General features: G+C 39.0%; 1 protein-coding gene across 4 annotated transcripts in view; it reads right to left on the bottom strand.

The window, feature by feature from the left end:
• Positions 1-12,899, bottom strand: part of WDFY3 (WD repeat and FYVE domain containing 3) — a 370,646-nt gene that overhangs the window by 97,165 nt on the left and 260,582 nt on the right. For all 4 annotated transcript variants that reach the window (XM_073600175.1, XM_073600184.1, XM_073600201.1 and 1 more), the window contains one exon: positions 1,803-2,036. In XM_073600175.1, coding sequence (XP_073456276.1) covers positions 1,803-2,036 — 234 coding nt within the window. The remainder of the gene's footprint in view (positions 1-1,802; positions 2,037-12,899) is intronic.

The following is a 12,899-nucleotide window of genomic DNA, read 5'->3' as shown; positions in this document are numbered from 1 at the left end:
ATAAGATATGAGGGAGACATCCTCACCGATGGAGCGCTTAAGGGGTAAAAGAAGTTCTTAAGACCCCTTTTACACGGAGGTGCTTGAAAACTGCCTATAAAACGCAGACCCAAAAATCTGCTGCAAGAACGCATTTGAGGTGCTTGCTATTTGCTTCAATGGAGAGGGACGCTTTTGAGGCGCTTTTTTTAGCCCTCCAAACATGTTGCTTGCAGGAGTTTTTTCACCTCCCCGCCAGCGAACTGCCCCAATGTAAAAGCATCCATTAATTTTAATGGAAAGCAGTTTTCGTGAGCTTTTCAAGCGCTTTTTGTAACGCGAAAGCACTTGAAAAACTTCTCAGTGTGAAACGAGTCTTAGTGATTAGCCTTTCAGCCTGAGTGACCAAGTCAACCACTAAAAAAAATAATAATTAGTTGTTGGAGAAAAAAAAAACTGCAGCCACAAGTGGAGAAGGACATTTATTTAGCTATAAACATGGAATGCCTAGTATGGGACATCACAATGCATTTCAAATGATCATTCTCTGCCAACGGCAATTGAAACAAATTACAGATCAAGGATGCAAGAGACAGTGGGAAAGACTAAGTTTCTCTACATTATATTTAATTCAGCATCAGTAAAGTTATAAAAATGACTAAGGCTCTTACAGATGGGGCAGTCTCCGTTGGTGTCTGTCTGCTCAGCGGGGAATCTGTCTGCTGATTCCAACTGCGCGAGCGGAGAGCTGGTTTGTGGCCGCTCTGCTTATGCAGAACGGCCACAGACACAGCCCACTCTCCTCTACAGCTGGTTGAATTTAAATGGACTGCCTGGTCATTTACATCCGACTGCCATCCGTTCCCCATTCCTCTGTTTAAGCCAACACGATTGGATCGGATGTCAGCGCGTGTCAACAGACACATGTCCGTTGACAGACACTGCTCCATAGAGGAGACTGGAGGGTCCGATTGGGTCTACCTGAAAAACTGACAGGTGGCCCTGATTGGTCCACCCGTGTGAAAGGGCCCTTACTCTAATCAAAATATAAAGAGCGCATTTGCTGGAAGTGTGGAACAGAGTTTACATTAATGTCAAATTAAAAGGAAGGTAAAAGGGTAGAAAGCTAAGAGAGAACTACTTCATAATAAAAGGCCAGCACTGATCTAACGAAGGTGGACTGAGAGTTGAAAGAGTTGCTTAAAGGGATTTTTTAAGGTTAGAAATGGCTCTAGGGTTTGCTGACTGCCAGTTTTCTACAGTTCTTTACTTCCATGTTGTAAAGTGAGCGTAATCTAATCCCCTATGCTTTATTCAGAATACAAACAGCTGATTATTGACTCAGAGAGAAACAGTCAAACAAGCGAACTGCTACTGCTAGGCTGGCTTGTAAAAAAATGAATTTAGAATACAGAATGCTCTGCAACCACAACGTTTATATCTAAAATGAAGATCAGTTTCTAAACTTGTACCTTAGCAAGTTGTTTAAGAAATGTACAAAAAAAATTAACGTTTCCCTTAAAATCAGACACTATGGGGTTGATTTACTAAAGGCAAATAGGCTGTTCATGTTGCAAGGGAATTTTCATATTACAAGGGAATTTTGAATTAGCTTAGCGAATGTGGTGAAAATTCACTTTGCTAAGAAAACGTAATCACCTGCAAGGAAAAAAAACAAACAAAAAAAACAGTATATAAGTTGATATTCCGAAGTAAATTCTAGTGCACTGAAAATCACTGTACTAAGGTAAGAACAAGAAGCCACACATGAATAAACATTACATATACAGCCCTTAGCTCATGGACACACAAGGATGTCATACCTCTAACAGTAAGTCTATGAGAGGTGTCTGCTTGCTGGCAGGAGTCTGACACAGATTCTCAATGACCAGGACACGCATGAAGTCAAACACAAACTTTTTGGCAGGATGACTGGTGAGATAGGTCTTGGAGCCCACATTGCAGTATTCAGACTGACTTCTGTTCATGCCAGAGTCTGACACAAAAGCTTTAAATTCTTCAGCAGGAGAGCCCACTTCATCATCCAAGTCTGTAACCTGAAATGTTGCATATTTAGTCAGGTTTATGCATACAGAATGATATATCAAAATCTTCTTTTTTTTTTAAAGACATACACATTACTGCTGATATTCTTGGTATTCTCAAAATGACTGAACTGAGCACTTCTGTACATGATCACTCAGAAAAACATCCATTGCTTAAAAGAGAAGTAGGTTTTATTTATTTATTATCATACTTACCTAGGTGAATGCAGCATGGGACCGATGTTGCATCTGTCCCCTGGCGCCTCTGCACTGAGAACTATGTAACTATGTAACTGAGCCATTGAATATCGCCAATGGATCGGTTCTCACAGCTCTCCGAGAAGAGAGCTGCTGACTTGTCAGTCAGCGTCTCTTCTCTCTGATCCTCTATGCTCACTGGAGCGCTGAGCTGTGGAGGGGGCAGGGAGCAGCCATCTCAGCGGCTCGCTGAGAGGCTGAGACAGGCATCAGTCCAGGCACCTGGTGGATCCAGACTTTGTCATGATGACACGGTGCCAGGACTGATTCCTATGACGTCAGCAGGGAGCGGACTTCCGGACTCTCTGCTGAAAATGGGTCATAGGAGTGCAAAACGAATTGCACTCCTGTGACTCATAGAAGAAGCCCAGCCAAACGAGCTCAGACTGGCCTTCTCCTTTAATTCGCATATATTGCTTATGTACAAAACTTAGATCTGATTCTACTATTTATTTTGTGGGGCTAGAATGACAAACAACTTTTTTCCAACAATAGTACATACACTACAATTTTCTACAGCTGACCATCAAATAGCAAACATTAGTGACAACAAAGGCATCAATAAAACTTTGAGGCAAATATATTGTTGATTATAAGGCCCTAACTAAAACGTAAACACATAGCCCTGGTTCACACCAGTGCAGCTTTGAAACTGCCCTCATTCAGCATTTCAAAGCCGCAGATTAGTGCGATTTGGACCTCGCAATGCTTTGAGCGGTTGCGAGGTCCAAAAAGACATAGATGAGCATGTTTGGGGTGGAGGAACTTGACTGGCCAGCAAAGAGTCCTGACCTTAACACCTTTGGGCTGAATTTGAGTGGAGACTGCGAGCCAGGCCTTGTCATCCAACATAGGTGCCTGACCTCCCAAATGCGCTTCTGGAAGAATGGTCAAACATTTCCATAGACACATTCCTAAATCTTGTGGACAGCCTTCCCAGAAGAATTAAAGCTTTTATAGCTGCAAATGGTGGGACAACTCAATATTGAACCCTATGGACTAAGACGCCATTAAAATTCATGTGCGTGTAAAGGCATGTGTCCCAATACTTTTGGCAATATAGTGTATATGTATGCATGTGACATAGGGACCCTTGGATTGTAAACTCCTTGAGCGCAAATTTTTTTTTGTTTTTTTAGGTTTACTGGTCACTAAGGATTTCTAGTCTTCAATGACAGCCCCAGATGTTTTTCACCTGCTGTCGCTAAGATATTATATAGTCCATTATCCTCAAATGGAGTGATTGGGGTCGTAGGTTGGTGTGAAGAAAGTAAGAAATGCTTTTTAGAGTTCCTAGAGTAAAGTAAAATGGTTACTTTGCCTAGTATGTATTAAATACAAGTTCACTTAAAAGCAATATTTATTACTTTTCTTTAGTAAAGTGGTGGCGCCCTCATCCTCTACTGTCGAGATGTGGTTAAAAAAGGACAATATCCAACTTTAGATTAAAAAATCTTACTTAGTAGCAGCAGGGTTGTCCCAAAAAAATGAAGATAATATGGTCAGTGAGGTTTAAATGCACTATAGGTGCACAGATAGTTATGATCCGTGACCAATTATTATGAAAAGGTTTTGCCTACAGTCTGGTATTCCTCTTTATTAATATTTAGATGGGCATCTTCCACAGATCAAGGTATGTTTGCTAATGTTTTATAATGCTTTAATCAGTGCTTTAAGTGTGTTAACACATTTATACCCCTCTTCGATCCCTGTATGTGTGTCCCTTTTACAACTATATGGGGTCGACTTACCAAACATAAATAGACTGTTCACTTTACAAGTTGATTGCCATCATTCAGCTGATTGCATCATTCAATCACGTGCAAGAAAAAAAAATATTAAAAAAAAAAAAAAAAAAAAAAATTCTTGCACCTGACTGGTTATGCCTTTTCAAAGCGACACTTTACCATATTTACAAAGGAAAAAGAGTGCAACTGCACTTTCAAAGTGCAGTCTTTTTGTCTTTAGTAAATCCCCTATGTGTCTTGTACCAGTTTCTACCACTAAACGTCTGCATGGATAAAGCGCTAAAATTCCTACAAAAAAAAAAAAATGGTCAGTTTATTTTTATTTTTTTGTAGTCAATATATAGCAAAACAAACAGTGGTGAAGATTTTTAATAAAAACACAGTTTTGCTTTAAAATTGCCAATTTTAAAATAATCTCAGACTTATCACTATGATCTGAATAAACCTCATACAGCAGTCGTCCATGTGTTTTATAGCTTTATTTTTAGTAATTATTTTTCTACATTGCTTTGTACATCGTGTAGCAGGAGTAAAATATTTCTGTAACATCCAAGATCATGTGGTTCCCAAATAAGTGGCATTCCATGCTTGAATTATACTAAATTATGTGTAAAAATTACTCACATCTCCCACCCGTAGCACCTGGCATTCCTTTATTATTAAATATAGCACCGATTGCATTTTTTAAAACATTTTTTTTTCGCTTTATGATACTGAAAACTCTGAACAAATAGAATCTATTTTTGGAACCTTATAAATAATGCCAGGACAATGATTTGTGCAGCATTTCCCAGCAATATGCCACCACCTGGCACTGCCTACCTAGCTAACATTAGGCAGATGAACAAGATAATACAGTTCTCTGACACTATCAGTACCCAGTATGCTCCAGATCATGTTTAAACAGCCTTCAGTCCTAGGAGGCCTATTCAGCTCCATCTGTCATATGCACATACACAGCTACAGACAGAGAACACCACCACTAGGGAGACTTTACATGTTCAGCACTGACAACACAAAAGGGGTGTACTATCAACTGCTCCCATATTTTATTATTAGGTCATTTCAATTAATTAATAGTAACATATCTTGCTGATCCTCCTGTTAGAAGTATACAATTCCATACCTTTAACATGGAAATTTGCTATTCAAATGCTCCATTTTGTATTTCTACCAGGATGTAAGCAAACAAAATAATTGACATTTAAATATAAATCCAGGGAAAAAAAACAGCCAAGAAAATCTATATATAATTATGATAAGGCTACAGCAATAAACAAAAAAGTGCTGAGACCCATGGCGAACAAGTAAAACAAATATTACTACAAGAAAATGAAATCTACTTGGTTATTATGGGATACTGCCTTTTGTACATTATCATTGTGCTTTGTTCAAGTCACAATGAGCAATAGAAAATCTGAAATATACCCTGATCATAAATCTGAAATATACTTGGATAATAAATCTGAAATCACAAAGGATATAATGCTTTACATTCACAAAAAAAATTACAGTTATCGTCCTTTATTCATAAAAAAAAATTGTACTAATTTGGTTGTGTCATAATAAAGTCAGAACTTGAATACAGTGATCGACTCCCTAATAGTATGATCTGACTTGTCTGTCATTTTAAAGCACATCTAGCATCAGATATATTATTTCTTACTAAGTAAAAGCCTGCTAAATAATGTTTAACACTTTCATGTGGTTTCCCCTGACATTACCTTCATTCTCCCCTCCTCCCTAGGTGGCCAGCATAATCTTTGCTCAGGTATCATCCAGGGTCAGAAACTAATTAAACAGCTAATATAGTGGCCTAAAGATGACAAAATCATGTAAAACCAATGCCCATGTCTAATGTCGGTGTTTTTGGGCTTGTAAATATAGGCCTCACCCAAACCTCTCTCTACCTTCAGGCTCGGTTTACTGCTGCTATACAATTTTGCAGAGATTTCCAGTGTAATTGTGTAGAGCAACTTTGCATATTCTATGCGGCCAAATTACACTGTAAATCACATCAAAGTAGAGCAGGAACCTGTTCCAAAGTCGTACTGTGCTGAGTCGCATTGATAAGAATGGGCACCATTTCCTTTGTCATGAGACTCTGTGCAAAAAATATGTTGCTGTATATTTTACCAATAGGTTAATGAGAGACTAATGCCGGCCATATACGGTTCGAATTTCGTAAGAATTTTATTTCGAAAATCGCATGAAAGAATTTTCGTATGAATTTCGCACCATTCGCAACAACGGCCGATTTTCGTGCGGTAATCAAATTTGATGAATCGGACACGTTGGAAATTTTTAGAAAAACGAACGATTTTCTAATCAATGATGGGAGAATCGTGCGAGAAATGTAATAAGAAAAAATTTACGGAGAGAAAATAAGATTCCCGGCCAAGAAAATTCTTTTCTGTAGCAACATGAGGTGAAATTGAAGGCTTGGTCGGCCGAATTTCAAAAATCAATGGTGGCGCCATCAGATCACAAAAAAAACCCCCAAACTTTCTGATTTTGAAAAGAAAATTCGTTCAAAATTCGACCATGTATGGCCTGCTTAAGGCTAGGTTTACATTACTGGGTCTGCAATTCGATACGATTTTCAGTGTGACTTGTTTTTATGCATTTTTGATGTGATTTTCATGCTTCTGCGTTTTTTTGATTTTGGCCACTGATAAGCATATCTGCTGTGACATCCTCGTCTGTCTGTAATGTACTGTCTATACTTCCACACACCTTCCTGGAACAGGGCATGTCAGTAACGGGTGCTAAAGCGGCTACCAGCTGGATACTGGACACATTACAGATCAATGCACATATTTGCCAGCACACCATGGACCTTCAAATGTTATCCAATGCTTTTATTGCAGAAAAATCACATCACAAAAGAACAAGTGCAACGTTTCGGAGCCACGCAGGACCCTTTTGTCATCATGGGCCTGACGAAGGGGTCCTGCGAGGCTCCGAAACATTGCACTTGTTCTTGTCTGTGTTGTATGGAGGTTAAGCGGTCATGCCCCTCTCTGTTGTAGGTCATGGCAGCAGTCCTTACAGCTACTGTGTTGACTGAAGAAGAAGAGGGGCAGAGGAAGAGGAAGCATAGATACTGGGTCTATCCAGTCATTGCAAATAGGGAAGAAAGGGGACAGTTTTGGGTTTGTGCACATGAGGAAAAGGTCTTCAATTACACACACACACACACACACACACACACGTAAATAAAAAGGTGAGTACCTATGCTTATCATTAGTTTTGTTAAAGGAGGGATGTGCCAGGGAGGAGGAGAGTAGATGGAATCAAAAAAGCACCAAGATTGCATCAAAAATCTGTCAAATCACACGTGGATGCTTTTTTTTTTGTGCTTTTCTTTTAAAGTCCATGGAGCCAAAATTGTGTTGGAATCACACCAAAGTAGTACAGGACTATTCCAAAATTATGCCGTGCTGTGCCGCATTGATGTGAACGGGCACCATTGACAACAATGTGATTTCCATTGTCATGCGATTCTAGTGTGAACCAGGCCCAAATAAATAATAATATGAAACTTACCTACATTTTGATTTTTTACTTTCTAAAGGGACTGTAATACTTAAAACAGCAAAACAAGTTTAACCACTTGCTGACCAGCCGCCGTCATTATACTGAGGCAGGTCGGCACAATCCCGCGAACCGTCGTAGCTATACGTCGCCCGCTGCACAGTGGGGGTGCCGATGCTATCGCGGGCACAAGAGGCAGAACAGGGATGTATGTGAAAACACCCAGTTCTGTTAGGAGAGAGAGATCGTGAGTTCCTACGAGCTGGGAACCACGATCCCTCATCTCCTATAGTCAGTCCCATCCCCCACAGTTAGAATACACAGTCAGGGAACACATTTAACCCCTTGATCTCCCCCCTAGTGTTAACCCCTTCACTGCCAGTGACATTTATACAGTAATCAGTGCATATTTATAGCACTGATCGCTGTACAATTGTGAATCGACCCAAAAACGTGTCAAAAGTGTCTGATGTGTCCGCCATAATGTCGCAGTCTCAATAAAAACCGCAGATTGCCGCCATTAATAGTAAAAAAAATAAAATAAATAAAAATGCCATAAATCTATCCTCTATTTTGTAGATGCTATAACTTTTGCGCAAACTAATCAATATAGGCTTTTTGTGATTTTTATTACCAAAAATATGTAGAAGAATACATCTCGGCCTAAACTGAGGGAAAAAATGCCCCCTTTTTTTTTTTTTTTTTTTTAAATGGGGCTATTTATTACAGCAAAAAGAACAAAATATTGTGTTTTTTTCAAAATTGTCACTCTTTTTTTGTTTATAGCGCAAAGAATAAAAGCCGCAGAGATGATCAAATACTACCAAAAGAAAGCTCTATTTGTGGGAAAAAAAAGGACATCAATTTTGTTTGGGTACAGTGTCGCACTACCGCGCAATTGTCAGTTAAATCGACGCAGTGCCGTATCGCAAAAAATTGCCTGGTCATTGAGCAGCTAAATCTTCCGGGGCTGAAGTGGTTAAAAACTGATACATAACTGAAATGAATGGTTAGTACAGCGACTCCTTCTGAGTTGTCAGTTTTTTTTTTGTTGTTCAACCCATCGGGTTGAAAGAAAAAAAAGACTAGTATGCCCTGTACACACGGTCGGACATTGATCGGACATTCCGACAACAAAATCCATGGATTTTTTCCGACGGATGTTGGCTCAAACTTGTCTTGCATACACACGGTCACACAAAGTTGTCGGAAAATCCGATCGTTCTGAACGCGGTGACGTAAAACACGTACGTCGGGACTATAAACGGGGCAGTAGCCAATAGCTTTCGTCTTTTAATTTATTCTGAGCATGCGTGGCACTTTGTGCGTCGGATTTGTGTACACACGATCGGAATTTCCGACAACGGATTTTGTTGTCGGAAAATTTTATAGCAAGTGCTCAAACTTTGTGTGTCTGAAATACCTATGGAAAATGTGTGATGGAGCCTACACATGGTCAGAATTTCCGACAACAAGGTCCTATCACACATTTTCCATCGGAAAATCCGACCGTGTGTACAGGGCAGTAGTATGTACTAGGCTTTAGAAGTTGATTGCACAGCTGCACCAGATTTTGCACTCTTCAGTTTAATAAATCCCCTTTATCTCCAAGTGTCAGCACTGGTGATATTTGAATGTAAATAACTGAACTGCTACATTAGGAAGTATAATAGGATGCATGCAAATTCTTACAGAAAAAAAAAAATCTACGGAAACGCTCAAACAGCCATCTCTGCGAACTTGTCATAATATTTTAGGGTTCTGTTGTACTATACAAGATAAATGTCAGTTGGTTAGATCATGTTCTCCTAATAAACCAGGAACAGCTGTGCAATGTGACATTTACAGTTCTATGTGCAGAGGTGCTGTTCGCTTTCATTTTACACATGAGTTGTTTACAGGCCCTTAGACATACATGTAAGCAAGGGTCATTTGACTTCCAGGCAGCTAATTGCTGTGTGTAATTATCTCTGAGGATAGATGTCAATATGATATATACTCTCATCTCAGTGTGGCACACACTGCTGTTTTGCTTTATACAATGGCAAACCACAAAGTCAGAAATTTACTGGAATCTGACCAAAAGAAAATCATATTTGTATGCAAATAAAAAAAAGCACATCTTGTATAAAATGACCCTGTAAAAAATGCTCAAAAAGGCTGCTGCCATTCAAGAGAATTCTTCCTCACAGGCAGTGTCTTCCTGTCATGATGTTTGAATGCCATCAACTGATAGTGAGACGGCCTAGTGGCTCTGTGCGAGTGCTCTGAGGAATCTTCCTTACACACTACGATTTGTGTCTCAATGTTTCTCCAATGGGCTGGCAGGCACAGTTTTAAGCACCACTGCGATGATTTTTGAAGTTTCTGGATAAATTACATTTCTCAACAGATTCTTTTATAGGTAGATCATTCTACTATTCTGTACAACCCATTATAAGTTATAATCTCCTGGTCAGTCCTGAAAAAGCAGGAAAAACTCATGAAATGCGTTGACCCATTTTAACCACTTAAGGACTAGCCTCGTTTTGGATTTTAGGTGTTTACATGTTTAAAAACAGTTTTTTTTTGCTAGAAAATTACTTAGAACCCCCAAACATTATATATATTTTTTATCCAACACCCTAGAGAATAAAATGGCAGTCCTTGAAATACTTTTTTTTGCACCGTATTTGCGCAGCGGTCTTATAAGCGCAGTTTTTTTAGGAAAAAATTCACTTTTTTGAATAAAAAAATAAGACAATTTTTTTTTATATTGTGAAATATAATGTTACGCCAAGTAAATTGATACCCAACATGTCATACTTCAAAATTGCGCCCGCTCGTGGAATGGCGTCAAACTTTTACCCTCAAAAATCTCCATAGGCGATGTTTAAAAAATTCTACAGGTTGCATGTTTTGTGTTACAGAGGAGGTCTAGGGCTAGAATTATTGCTCTCGCTCTGCCGGTCGTGGCGATACCTCACATGTGTAGTTTGACCACTGTTTTCATATGCGGGCGCTACTCGCTATGTGTTCGCTTCTGCGCGCGAGTTCGTCGGGACGGGGGGTTTTTAAAAAAAAAAAAAAAAAAAATGTATTTTTATTATTTATTTTATTTATTTTTACACTGTTTAAAAAAAAAAAAATGTGTCACTTTTATTCCTATTACAAGGAATGTAAACATCCCTTGTAATAGAAAAAAGCATGACAGGACCTCTTAAATATGAGATCTGGGGTCAAAAAGACCTCAGATCTCATATTTACACTATAATGCCGCCGCAGGGACCACTCTTGGCAGAAAGCGGACCGCCGCACGAAAAAGGGGATATCGGGGTTATGGCAGCTAGCTGCTGCCATAACAACGATATCCCCCTTCAAAGTTTGGACGTACATCGGCGTGCAGCTGTCCGGAAGTGGTTAAGGACATATATGGATATAGCTCTTTTTAAATTCCTAATTTATGAATATGTGTGGACCTTTTAAGTTTTTTTAGTATAGGTTTAAAAAACGCTGCGCTGTCTTTAACCGCCTCACACCCGCCCGCCGTCATATGACGTGCTGGACTTTGAGCGGGGATATCTGAATGATGCCTGTAGCTACAGACATCATTCAGATATTTCTGTTTTCAGCCGGCAATTCCCTACACCATAAGAATGATCATAGCGGCTGTTCCGCCGCTTGATCATTCTTACGGGAGGCGACCCCATATCTCACTATAAAGGAGGACCTGTCATGTCATATTCCTATTACAAGGGATGTTTACATTTCTTGTAATAGGAATAAAAGTGATCAAAAAAATTTTTTTTTTCAAAAAAGTGTCAAAATAAAAAAAGAAAGTATAATTACCAATAAAAAAAAATTTTTTTTAAAGTGCCCCTGTCCCCAGAAGCGAACGCATACGCCCACATATGAAAACGGTGTGTACAAACCATACATGTGTGGTATCGACGTGAACGAGAGCAATAATTTTGTCCCTAGACCTCCTCTGTAACTCAAAACAAGTAACCAGTAAACAAATTTCAAGTGTCGCCTATGGGGATTTTTAATTACCGAACTTTGGCGCCATCCCACGAGTGTGTGCAATTTTGAAGCGTGACATGTTTTGTATTGTGTGTGTATTTACTTGGCGTAACTTCATCTTTCACAATATGCAAAAAACATTGGGCTAACTTTACTGTTTTTTTTTTTTTTTTTTTTTAAAGCACAAAACTTTTTCTTTTCCCAAAAAAAAGCGTTTGAAAAATTTCTGCGCAAATACCGTGCGAGATAAAAAGTTGCAACAACTGCCATTGTATTCTCTAGGGTCTTTGCTAAAAAAACATATATAATGTTAGGGGGTTCTATGTAATTTTCTAGCAAAAAAATGATGATTTTTACATGTAGGAGAGAAATGTCAGAATTGGCCTGGGTGGCAAGTGGTTAAATAAAAACACAAATTTTGCACGAATTTATGGGACATGATCAATGCCAGCATCTCTCCATACAAATAACTATTTTATAAGTGGTGGCTCGCAAGATTTCTTTATTTCATGTTTTCTTAGTAAATTTGTAACAAAACGTGATTGTTTTATTTATCGGTCTTTTTATGATTTGAGGTAAACAGTAGTATAGCTTAAAGTCCCATATTAGAGGTGTTCAATACTTCCTCTAAAGTAGACACTTCTGGAAGTGTCAATCTCCTGACCCCCACCCCCCGTTGTGCTTCTCCCCACCAACCTCAAGATATTCCTATGTCCTGTAGTGATACAGAAGTCCATGGAAGGAACCACTGAGGGCTGCAGGGGACCAAGATCGACACTTCTGGAAGTGTCAGTTTCTTAGTGGACTTCAGAGGAATCACTTATTTTAGAGTTTGATGGAGGACGGATAGAGAGGTCAATAATAACTATTTAAATGGATCCTTTACTCTTAGGTCCCATACACACTATTAGATTTTCTGCAGAGACTTGTCTTCAGATTTACTAAATCCATGTAGTGCAAGGGCCTGCCTGATTGCATGCAAATTGAAACGCTTAAGGTTTGACCTCATATTATATGGTTTTAGTAAATCTGAAGACAAAAATCTGCAGAAATTATGTGTATGGGGTCTTAGGCTACAGGTATTTGTCAATAGACATCTGCAACATCAGCCCATTGAGACAAAATCTGGATTGTGCACAAATGATTCAATATGAAATATCCTCCTAACATTTTGCACTGCCAGCTCAGTGTTTTTCAATGTCAGTGGTCATATAGGTGCAGCAGCCCCGATTCACAGCCCATACAGTCATACATGCACATAATTAATGGTGTACATGAGATTAAATAAAAGCTTTTGTAAAAATATCTAAAGTAGTCTACATGCACGTTA

This window comes from Aquarana catesbeiana, linkage group LG01 (genome assembly GCF_042186555.1).
Source record: "Aquarana catesbeiana isolate 2022-GZ linkage group LG01, ASM4218655v1, whole genome shotgun sequence".
Lineage (NCBI taxonomy): Eukaryota > Metazoa > Chordata > Amphibia > Anura > Ranidae > Aquarana > Aquarana catesbeiana.
Note: the sequence above shows the minus strand (reverse complement) of the source record. Positions and strands in the feature narration are given on the sequence as shown.